The sequence below is a fragment of the Rhipicephalus microplus genome, chromosome 3 (assembly GCF_043290135.1).
Source record: "Rhipicephalus microplus isolate Deutch F79 chromosome 3, USDA_Rmic, whole genome shotgun sequence".
NCBI classification, from domain to species: Eukaryota; Metazoa; Arthropoda; class Arachnida; order Ixodida; family Ixodidae; genus Rhipicephalus; species Rhipicephalus microplus.
In genome coordinates this window covers 240,348,671-240,359,821 of record NC_134702.1, presented here as the reverse complement: position 1 = coordinate 240,359,821, position 11,151 = coordinate 240,348,671, and the positions used below count along the sequence as shown (strand labels likewise).

Below are 11,151 nucleotides of genomic sequence, written 5' to 3'. Positions count from 1 at the left end.
CAGTCAAGGCGAAGCCTCTTATATTGAGCAGCAAGGCTTGAAATGTGTCAGCAAAACATAGCAGTCATTATACGATAAGAAATTATCGTTTCGAGGACATCAGCAGGTTGTGTTGCCATATTATCTGGGTCCTAATCTTCAAAACAGATTATGGTGTGCATGCCTGTTGTATATCTCTTTTTGTTTTGTTAAGGGCATCAGATTACAGCACAGCTCTTGTGATATAGTGTTTGTAGCATAACTGGTTTGGTTCTGGAAAGAAAATAACCACTTCGCAGTTAGCGCCCGTCTTGGCAGTGTGTTTCTTCATGCTCCTTTTTTTCTTTTCTAGCATTTAGAGTCCGTACCTTTCTTGTAAGATAAGGCGTGTGAAAACTTCAGGAACCAAAAATAGTGCTCTTAGACAGTTACCTTGATGGCATGAGTAAGTTGGTGCCGTAGTAAATTATTTCAGAGCTGGAGGAATCGCTGAAGTCTACCGCCTATCGCTCTTTTTTCTTATCGAGGACGCCTAAGCTGTGAAGTGTACCTGTTGCGCAGGTAAGTGCAGCGACACCCTTTTTATTGGCTATACTACCTCTTCCACCCTCAATTAGCTGCCTGTTTTGGTTACCTTCCTAAACTCATATGAGAGCAAGGCGTGAGATCATGGACAAGAAACAGCCCCACCGCGGTGGTCTAGTGGCAAAGGTACTCGGCTGCTGACCCGCAGGGCGCGGGTTCGAATCCCGGCTGCGGCGGCTGCATTTCTGATGGAGGCGCAAAGGTTGTAGGCCCGTGTGCTCAGATTTGGGTGCACGTTAAAGAACCCCAGGTGGTCTAAATTTCCGGAGCCCTTCACTATGGCGTCTCTCATATCATATAGTGGTTTTGGGACGTTAAACCCCACATATCAATCATCAATCATGGACAAGAAACAGCATCGCTCAGGCCTACGTCTATGACTTCCCCGTGTTCCACTTTTCTGAAAGCTTCAATACGTATTTATTGGTAATTGTTACCTCAGTATCAGTACCTGGTACTTTAAGCGCAAAATTACAATCTGGTTATGGATGACGTAAATTCCGACCATCTGATGGTCTTCGCGTTCCAAAGTACGCGGACCACTCTCATTTGGCCTTCACGAAAATGTGACCACCGTGACCGATATCAAACCCACGACTTTCCGCTCGCAGCCTATCACCGAAGGTACTGACCCGCCGTAGTTGACTTATTGTAGCCTTTCACTATGAACATTATGGAATGCGCTACTACAGTTATAGGAAACAGTTAAACAGTATCGCTGGTACACATCATGCCAACAATATAGTAAACTGAGCTATCTCAACGCTGTCGCACAACTTTTGTTTAGTATATTTTTATATTGTGTTATTCCCGCAATCACATATCGTATTGTTGTTTGTTTTAACAACGTTGTATTATAACACGTGATTTTGCTGTCCTCCCTTCAGAATGTCTCCAGGATGCTGTGCAGCTGTGACGTTGTTCATACCGGTGGCTGTGGCAACGGTGGTAGTCTTCGCGTCCCTTTGGCTAGGCGGGGTACAAGCCGGCACCAACGAAAGTCTCTCGCAACTAACTGCCAGTGGCCCTTGGCAGCCCAAAGATAATCCGATAGACAATCCCTGGACCTCCCCTTCCACCACGAATGCGCCAGAAACCCGCATCATGGAACTGGATTTCCAGACGCTCAGCGCCATCGTCGGTCTGGCTAAATATATTCTGTGTAAGTTTCGTGTCTCTCTTGTCACTTGTTGTCAGGATCGCTTGCAGGTACCGTCGTCAAGAAATTGGGCAGTGATTGACATGCACATTTGACAATTTCCACGTGCCGATCTATTAGTAAGACTATCATACCATGCCTACGTTGTACTTAAATCTCAGAAATTGCTACACTAGGCGCGCTTGAAATTCTCTTAGGCGAAGTACAACTTCATAGATGGGCAGGTGTTAGGCTCGCAAGACATTGACGAAAGGACGCTGCAGATACGAACATGCACGGTGGTGCCTTTATGCGTATTATTCGCCTTTGTCAAAATTTCTCGTGGCTAACTCTGGTGAATCATGGGGTACACTAGGTCGACCCTATGCACTATGTTATATTTCTTGGTATTCCTTGACTGGGCTTCACATCTAATCAAGTTTTCTTATTTCATGATACAATGTACAAAAAAGAATATGCAGACGGAGGTCCCACACTATAGACTGAAATGGGTCCTCGTTCTGTTCTTGTTCTCGTGTCGAAGGTTATGTCTCTTTCTTCAACTTTGGCGAAGCAATGAAGCGCGGTATTGTTATCTCATATTTATTCTCGCTCCCTTTACTAACTGGACAGATAAGCGTGAGGACACATTCTTTAGTACATCATTCGTTGTTGCATATTGCCATTACTATCCCTTTGTAACTAGATGGAACGCGCTCACTGGCTGACCTTGAAACGAAGCAACATACAGCAACTTGCATTGTGGAGGTTACCATGGCATATTTCAACGAAAATTTATTTGCAGATTTTAGCGTACAGTTCTTTAGCAGTGTTTAGGTAGGAGTGCCACGCCGAAGCGCAACTTTCTGAAATTCCCGTGAAATTTATTTCGAACCACGTAAATCAAGCCATTGTCACACGCTACTTTTGAGAATGGCAATACGAGTTATGTCATTACATTACAGACAAGACGGCTACCTGATGAATGTTAGAAGCCAAGTAGCATTTCTATTTTTTGTTTGAATATAGGCAGTTGGTATAGTTAATTTTGATGTGACAGACTTCATAGCGGCTAGAATGTATTCAATTATAGGATAAATAGTTTTTGTGTAAATAATAATTGTATTGTGAGTATTATTATCCTAATTATAACTATGATGTGAATAAGTTGCGTCGCATGATTCGTTAAAACTGCACAACAATTATTTCGCAAAACAATGTCAATACTCAACGATGGCAAGGCCAGCTTCTCAAAAAGCATCCCACCTACAAAAAAAACAACAAAAAAACAAGACGTGTCTTGATACGCGGCTCCAACGCAGAGCGATCGCCCTGTAGGAGCGGTTACAACGTTATCTAGGGTAATACAGAAACTAGTGGAACTCATGTGTCCTACCACCGAAGCACCTTTATTTTACGAAGACAACACTAAATACTGTCATTGTTCGCCGTGAACTACGATGCGCTGTAAAACACTTTAAATGTTAATGACGTGTAACAGACAATAATGTCAAGGCAAGTATAGCGGATCTTATTAGTAGCAATTTTCAATGTTAAGTATAGTCAACAGAAATATTATTTACCGTAGGCAGACAAAACATGCTACCTTCGAATGAAGCATCTGATGATCTTCGAATAGCGACCCACGGAAGAACATCGGACGCGTTCTTCGAAGGTAGTAGGTAGGGTGCTTGCCCACGGTAAGTTATCTTTTTGTCTACTTTTGTTTCTTCGCATTTACATTTACTAATAATAACGTCGCCTACAATTTCCTCAGCAACATTCCCTGTTGATTTTAATGATTAGTCTGTCGAAAAACGAAAACCCAGCAGTCAAATGCTCCCTTCTTTTCTTCCTTTCAAATATTACTCTTTTAAGAGCCCACAGAAAGACGGTCATAAACACAACTGAGAAAACTCATCGCATGGATGAAATTGTGTACAAACGTGATTATGGCGTGAAAAGCCCTTTAGATTCGTTTATAGGTGGTGTCCACAATCACACTATCATGGCTCCTTTCGTATGATTGGCCCAACCCCTTCGTTTTTACCTGACGTTCTTGTATTGCTTACTTCATTACCAGCCTTCACCACTAGCTGCAACTACCGTGGAAACACCTACCAGTGCGCCATTGGAATTCAGTGCTGGATGCAGGGCCAGAGGGCTCTCGATTTGTGCAATGGAGGCTTCGTGTGGAGTTGCTGCGTCCCCTGGAATGCTCAGGCGTCCAAGGTTGGGCTGGTGCAGAATATTTGTAAGTTTACTCAGATCAAAATCTCAATATATTATGTATAAGCACACTTCTCTTGAAAATATCCTGTATCCTGAATTTTCCCTTGCGGTAATTATCACCGGGTCCCTGAAATGCTACAAAAAAGTGCTTATATCACGCAACATCTTGCTATAAGGGTTCAATTGACAACTTTAATGGAAGCCTTTCTCAATACATGAGGCCGCCTACATTGTTCGCTGCACTCTGCGTATGGAGATCGGTGGGGGTGTACGAGATGTGTTTACTGTATTTGCGATTTCACAGTGCATGTTGCACACGGTGCAACGCAAGGACATCAAGAAGCATGCTATCTATTTATACGAAAAGAAAGCTCAATTACTAGGACTAAAATTATGCGGCCATGAATAGAATATGCACAGTTGTTTTAAGATATTGTTACATAGTTTGATCAAAGATAGAAGGATAGGTAATAGTCTACTTGAAGTTCGAAAAGACTATGTCTACATAGGGCAGGTAATAACCGTGGAGGCAAACCACGAGATTGAAGTAACTAGAAGAATAAGAATGGGGTGGAGCACATTTGACAAGCACTCTCAACTTTTGACAGGTAGATGGCCACTATCCCTCAATAGGAAGGTATATAACAGCTGTATCCTGCCGGTACTTAGCTACTAAGCAGAAACATGGAGACTTACGAAGAGAGTTTAGCTTAAACTGAGGACGACGTGGCGAGCAACGGAAAGAAAAATGGTACGTGTAACCTTAAGAGACAAGAAGGAAGCGGAGTGGATTAGGGAACAAACGGGGGCTAAGGATATAAAAGTTGAAATCAAGAAGAGAAAATAGACATGGGCCGGGTGTGTGGCGTGTATACAGGACAACTGTTGGTCATTAAGGGTAACTAACTTGTTTCCCAGAGAAGGCGAGAGGGTTAGGGATAGACGGAAGATTATGTGGGCAGATGAGATTAAGGAGTTTGCGGGTATAAATTGGCAGCAGCAAGCACAGAACTGAGTTAACTGGCGGAACATGGGAGAGGCCTTTGTCCTGCAGTGTAAGTAGTCAGGCTGATGATGATGATGATGATAATGATGATGATGATGAATTAGTCCCGGAGATTAATATTTGTTAGATGCTATTTGAATAAGACATTTTTCCAGATCAGCTATCTGGATGATGATAGCTTTAGGAGCATCTGCCTTCCCTATGCATCACACGAACTATCATAATTTTAACACACAAGATATTTAAATTAAGAAGTCACTGAATTTTCGTAGCTATTTCGGAGACCTCCAGCTTTTTAAGAATCGCACGTTTGCATTCTCCTTTGTGACATAATACGGATGGCGGAGTAATTCATTTATAAGTCAATTTCTTGGTCTGCTTCAAGGCAGCTTTATAGCTGCTGCTTACTCATTTTCGTCCCATGTTCAAGCCTATGTTTCACTTATCCGAAGGAAAACACAGGCATTGTATCAGCTTACTTGACATTTTTCAGCCTAATGTTTCATGTTTTATTTGTCTCTGGGTATCTGCACCGTTTTCTGGGTATATACACCTAATAGGTAATAATGATATACAATGAAAGCTGAAGGCCGTTAAATGTTACCTGCTTGCACCTAGACCCTATCATTTTAAAACTTACTTGAAAATCTCGCATTAGACAAGCTGTAACAAAGAGCCGTAACTTTTGCTTGTATCTAACAATATAGTGGGAATATTTCGATAGGATAGGAGGAGTTGGTAATTCATGATGGTTCAACTGGGAGCGCGGGGGTAAACACAAACACAAAGCAAAGAAGAGGCCCACAGCATGAGCGCTCGTGCTGTGTGCCTCTTCTTTGCTTTGTGTCTGTGTTTACCCCCCTGCTCCCAGTTCGCTGAAAACTTCAATTTCATAAGATAGAACTAGGACAGAGGCCTGTTTTGTCCACCTCTTCCATTTTCTCACTCATTTACGCTGACTGATGGCCAATTTTGCTCCAGCATGCGGCAGAACCTATCTACGGCATTCCAAGGTGGTTGGTGGTGAAAACGCCAAGTTTGGGCAGCAGCCATGGCAGGTGAGATGTTTAGCATGTTGTCCAGAAAATGACCTAGCAAGTCTTTCAGACGAATAACATTATGCCTTCTTTGGCCCTCAGTTTATACCTGGTGATTTACGGCGTTTGACGTGCGAAAACTATGATATCATTCTGAGGCACACCGTATTGCAAAACTCATCATAATTTTAGCCTCATTGTGCTCTTCAATGTCCTCATAAACTTAAGGACAAATATTTGTTGCCTTTCGACTCTATCAATATACGCAACGTGGTGGTATAGTGATTTCGGTGCTAGGCAGCTCACCCGAAAACATGGGTTTGATCGCGGCCGTGGCGATCATCCCTCTCAATGAATCCCACCACGCTCTCTTATCACCACTTTTTTGATCATGTTGTCAGAAGAAAATGTCGTGTCAGAGTTTGAATATCAGCAGTGTGAAAGTTTTGCGCACAGATATATATGAGAATAACGAATCACGGAAATGGGCGCTGCTTCAAAGCTGATGAAGCATCGGGGCCAAAGTCATTTCCCGGAAACAAGCTTGTACACGTTACAGAAGACAAGTAAGCTAGTAAAGCTTCAAATAAATGCTTTAATATGTATTTATTAGCAGTTATCAGTCAAAGCTCCACAAAAGTAGCAAAGAAATGATATAAATCTGATCGAATACTTTTTCGTTATTTTTGATAAATATATTTGCAGTAACACAATAGCACAACTTTACTCGAACTACTACAAACTGTTGTGACGTTCATGTTAGAAATAATGCTAGGGGCTGACATGAAGGTTGCAATGCTTACTGTGACTCCTGTGAGATATTTTTACAAGCACTTTCACGTACAGTTGTTTTTCATTGTTCTAGTCGCTAATTCTTCTATATTTCCTCGTTAGAGGCTAGCTGCTACACTGGACACTCTCTGAATGCATGCGCTCGAGCAAAGGGTGGTATAAAACATAAGGACATCATGGGCACGAGCTCGCAGTTGCTCACTGCTTCGATGTCCTTGTAAACATGGCCTCTATGAAGGGACATGTTACGCAGTTGCTGGCATTCTTATAGGGCGTTCGGTAAGGGTAAGGAGAAAGTGAAAAAACTGGCTGCCCACCTCTGACATGATAAGAAGGGGGCTTTCTTCAAAGTAGTCACATATTTTTCGAGAGGCGCAGAAACCTGCTTACAAGTTGATTTTGAATAAAAAATAATATATTGTCGGCAAAGAACAGCAAAAAAATGGAATTAAATTAGAATTGTATATAGTTTTACAAATGCACTTCATTGAATTACAAAAGTGCAAGAAAATAGAATTGGTTACAGGTAATTCATAACATGTTACGTGCTACATAAAACACTGCTCGGAAAGGAGACTAGGAACAAAGCTGATAATCCGCGTGCCCCTTCCGTTCTGTAACCACCTTTGAATTGACGCCCATGTCCCGCTAATCCTCCCGAGCCATTTTTGTAATTTATACATTATGCCGAGTTTACCTTCAGTTTGTCAGAGAGCTTTCTTCGCACGTGATGAATTTCTCAGGGAAGGAAGGCACTCCAGATCTCAGGAAAGGTAGGGAGAGGTGCAGTGTCAATGCCCGGTGTGATAAGTGTTTATGAGGTCGTAAAATAATGCTTGTTGTTCCAATTTATGTTAAAATGCTACGCTAAACAAACGAAACTTCTTATACAATAATAAATAAATGTTTTCCGAGTGCATGCGGTATCGCAATTTTTTCACAGGATTTTTCATTTTGGTTGGCTTTCAAATATGTCAGCAACTTATTATAAAAATTAAAAATCAATCAATCATTTAGGTAGTCAACCAATGTTTCGTTTAACGTGCAAAGGAACAAGCATGGGGTCTTTTTTCAAGTGTACGTTAAAATGAAACAATAAAAATGAGCAATACAATACAGTCTTCCGCAAAAAAAAAAGCCGATAAAAAGAGCGTATACACACAGCCAAAAAGAAGTCAGCACAAAATGGGAAAGATAACATACAAGACGAGGATCAGTTATTGGCAGTGAAAAAAAAGTAAAATATACACAACTATGTTAAAGGCTTTCATAAAAGCGGAAAAGGGAAGAATCTGTATATTGCGAAACATCATGTCTTAGGACAGTGCAAAGCTGACATAAAAGCAATGTCAGTGAGAAGTAAAAAACATCATGATCATGAACGTCATTATATAGACGGTATTCTGTGAGCCGTTTAGCGTTGAAAGAAGTTGGCAAGTACATGAAATGAATCATTCTCTCTGATCAACTTAGGCGGAATTCGAAAGCACACACAACTTATAATCAAAGGGCAGGATATCATACGGTAAACTAGTTTGTGAAAAAATAAGAGGTCTGGGCGACTCCACCGGCAGTGAATTGATTGCATTGATAATAATATGGCAGTGATAAAACGAGATCAAGAGTCAACTCTAGTTAAACTATAATTGTAAATGTTCATGACGTTTTCTGCACTCGCTCATTCACTAGAGTTAGCGATGCAATTCCAGGCCACAGATGCATACTGAAGCTGACGAAGACAAATAATGATATTATATGTTAAAATATTGATGAAGTTACTGATAAAATCTGGGGCTGAACGTCACAAAACCATGACATGAGTGTGAGAGACGACGTAGTGGAGAGTTCCGGCAATTTCGGCCACCTGTGGTTCTTTAACGTGCACCTAAATCTGAGTACACAGACCTGAAATATTTTAGCCACTATCAGAAATGGTGCCACCGCAGCCCGGATTCGATGTTGTGACCTCCAGGATAGCATTCGAATGCCATAACCACTAGACCACCGCGGTAAAGCAACTGCTCTATGAGTCATTATTGCAAAAATTAACATCAAATGCAGGCAATAAAGCGCAAAAATTCAACTACAATGTAATTCATTGAATTTCCACGCTTTATTGCCAAGCGCTTCATGTTGCTTTTTGTGAATGATATCACTTTGCATACCTTTTAGATTTTTTTAGACTTACCGATGAACTATTTTTCTAGCCATATGATCTTATCACATGCTAACATCTTCACTCTTTCTTTCAAAAAATAAGTGCGGCTCTCCTTCTTGGACCATTTTCCTGGCCTGCAGTATTTTGTAACTGAACATTTACAATAAAAATTGCTCTAGCATGCACTAGTGGCGTGATGCTAGAAACACAGCCGAGCTAATCCGAACATAATTGGTCTTGCTGTTTACGAGGTTGTGCGACCTGAAGCCAAATATTGCGAGGTTGGTCAAATAATAATGGGAACCAACAGCAAAGTACAGGGTATATATGTTATTGATAGTGACTGTGGTGTAAACGTGAAGAAATGACTGAGAAGGAAAAGATGAATTGCCATCGGCAGGGACCGAACCTGCGACCTTCAATTGATGCCTGCAATGCTTTACAAACTGAGCTACAGAGGGGGTCATACCTCAGTCCACTTTATACGTAAAATGCATATATATACCTCATAAAGTGGAAGTATAGAGATGACCGCCGCAATAGTTCAGTTAGTCGAGCATTACATTCCTTATTAGAAGGTCGCAGGCTCGGTACCTTCTGATGAAAAATTATCTTTTCTTCCTGTTTTGTTTCTTCACATTCATCTTGCAATAACTTCCAATAACATCCGCTATACTTTCCTACGCGTCAATGTCTGTTAGTTCTCTTTATTACTGTGTCTAACAAAGTTATAGAGCCCTTAAAGTTTCACTTCTTTTCTCCAGGTTGTACAAAATAGTGCGAGGTAATGGCATGTATGGTCAGTCGTGACACATTGGTCACGTGGTGCTACTCATGTTACAAAACACAAAGTTGGGCTAGTATCTTTGCGTTTATATTGAAACACCTCAAAAGACGAGGCACAAATAAACATTTGATAGCACGAGCACCCGTCCTGTCAAGTCTTTCTTGGGCTTAGTCTTTTTCGCTGTTCCAATACAGCCATGTCACGTTAGTCGCATAAACATACGCGTGTCAATTCCATGTCCCGAGATGGCTAGAGACTACTAGCAGCACGCTATTGACGTTACGTGACTAGTTTTGTGGCAGTTTCGCTCACTAGACATATACCAATTTTGGTATTAAGTGACATGAATGCATGACGAAGATATGTGACTGTTGCAAACATGATAATCATCAGATGCGTGTGATGTAAAACATGACAAGCCACGCTCATGATGCGCTCACGGCAATTTCATTAGCTTCACATACACAAAATTTCATATTGCTGGACGTTAATCAATGACGAAGGTATGTGACTGGTGCAAACATGTCAATTATGTGATGTATTTTGTGTAACAACATTACTGCATGCGCTCACAATGTGCTCGCGGCCGTTTTGCTAGCTTCACATATGCTAAATTTGGTATTACGTCTCATGAATGTATGACGAAGTTATGTGACTGTTGCAGATATGATATTCATCAAATACCTGTGATGTAACAACATGACTACATGCTACGCTCAAGATGTGCCCTTGGCCATTTGGTTAACTTCACTTATACAAATCTTGATATTACGGGACGTTAATTAATGACAAATGTATGTGACTGATGTAAACATGACAATCATGAGATGTAATTCTTGTAACAACATTACAACATGTGCTCATGATGCACTGGCGGCAGTTTCACTAGCTTCACGTATACCAAAGTTGGTACTACGTGACGTAAACGGATGACAAAGGCAAACGCGTAGCCAGAAAGTTTTTTTCTTTTTCGGGGGAAGGAGACCCCCTTGATTACGGGAGGGGCGCCCCCTTATATTGGCCATTTTTCGCTCTCTATGCCATGGCGAAAGAAAAGTTGATGGGCGGGGGAGCAGGGGCACGTGCTTGGTATGCCATCTCCTGGCTCCACCTCTGAATGAAGGTTCATGACACTACCAAACACGATAATCATGACATGCGTGTCATGTCCCAGCATGGCTGCATGCCATATTCGAGATGTGCTCGCGGCCGTCTTACTAGCTTCACATATATCAAATTCGGTATCAGCTGACGTGAATAGATGACAAAGGTACGTCACTGGTGCATACGTAATAATCATGAGATGCGTGTCATGGAAAATATGACTACATGCTACGCTCATAGCATGCTCGCAACCATTTCGCAATTTCCACATATACCAAATTCGGTAGTATATTACTTGAATTACAACGAAGGTAAATGACACGTCCAAACATG

At 41.5% G+C, this 11,151-nt stretch overlaps 1 protein-coding gene across 2 annotated transcripts in view; it reads left to right on the top strand.

The window, feature by feature from the left end:
• The first annotated feature begins 313 nt into the window (after positions 1–313).
• LOC142804181 (trypsin-1-like) overlaps positions 314–11,151 on the top strand; it is a 71,729-nt gene continuing 60,891 nt past the window's right edge. Inside the window, exons 1-4 of one of the 2 annotated variants that reach the window (XM_075890848.1) lie at positions 314–540; positions 1,452–1,726; positions 3,786–3,956; positions 5,922–5,998. In XM_075890848.1, coding sequence (XP_075746963.1) covers positions 1,453–1,726; positions 3,786–3,956; positions 5,922–5,998 — 522 coding nt within the window. In that variant the 5' untranslated portion in view covers positions 314–540; position 1,452. The remainder of the gene's footprint in view (positions 541–1,451; positions 1,727–3,785; positions 3,957–5,921; positions 5,999–11,151) is intronic. The other variant, XM_075890847.1, reaches the window with a different exon arrangement.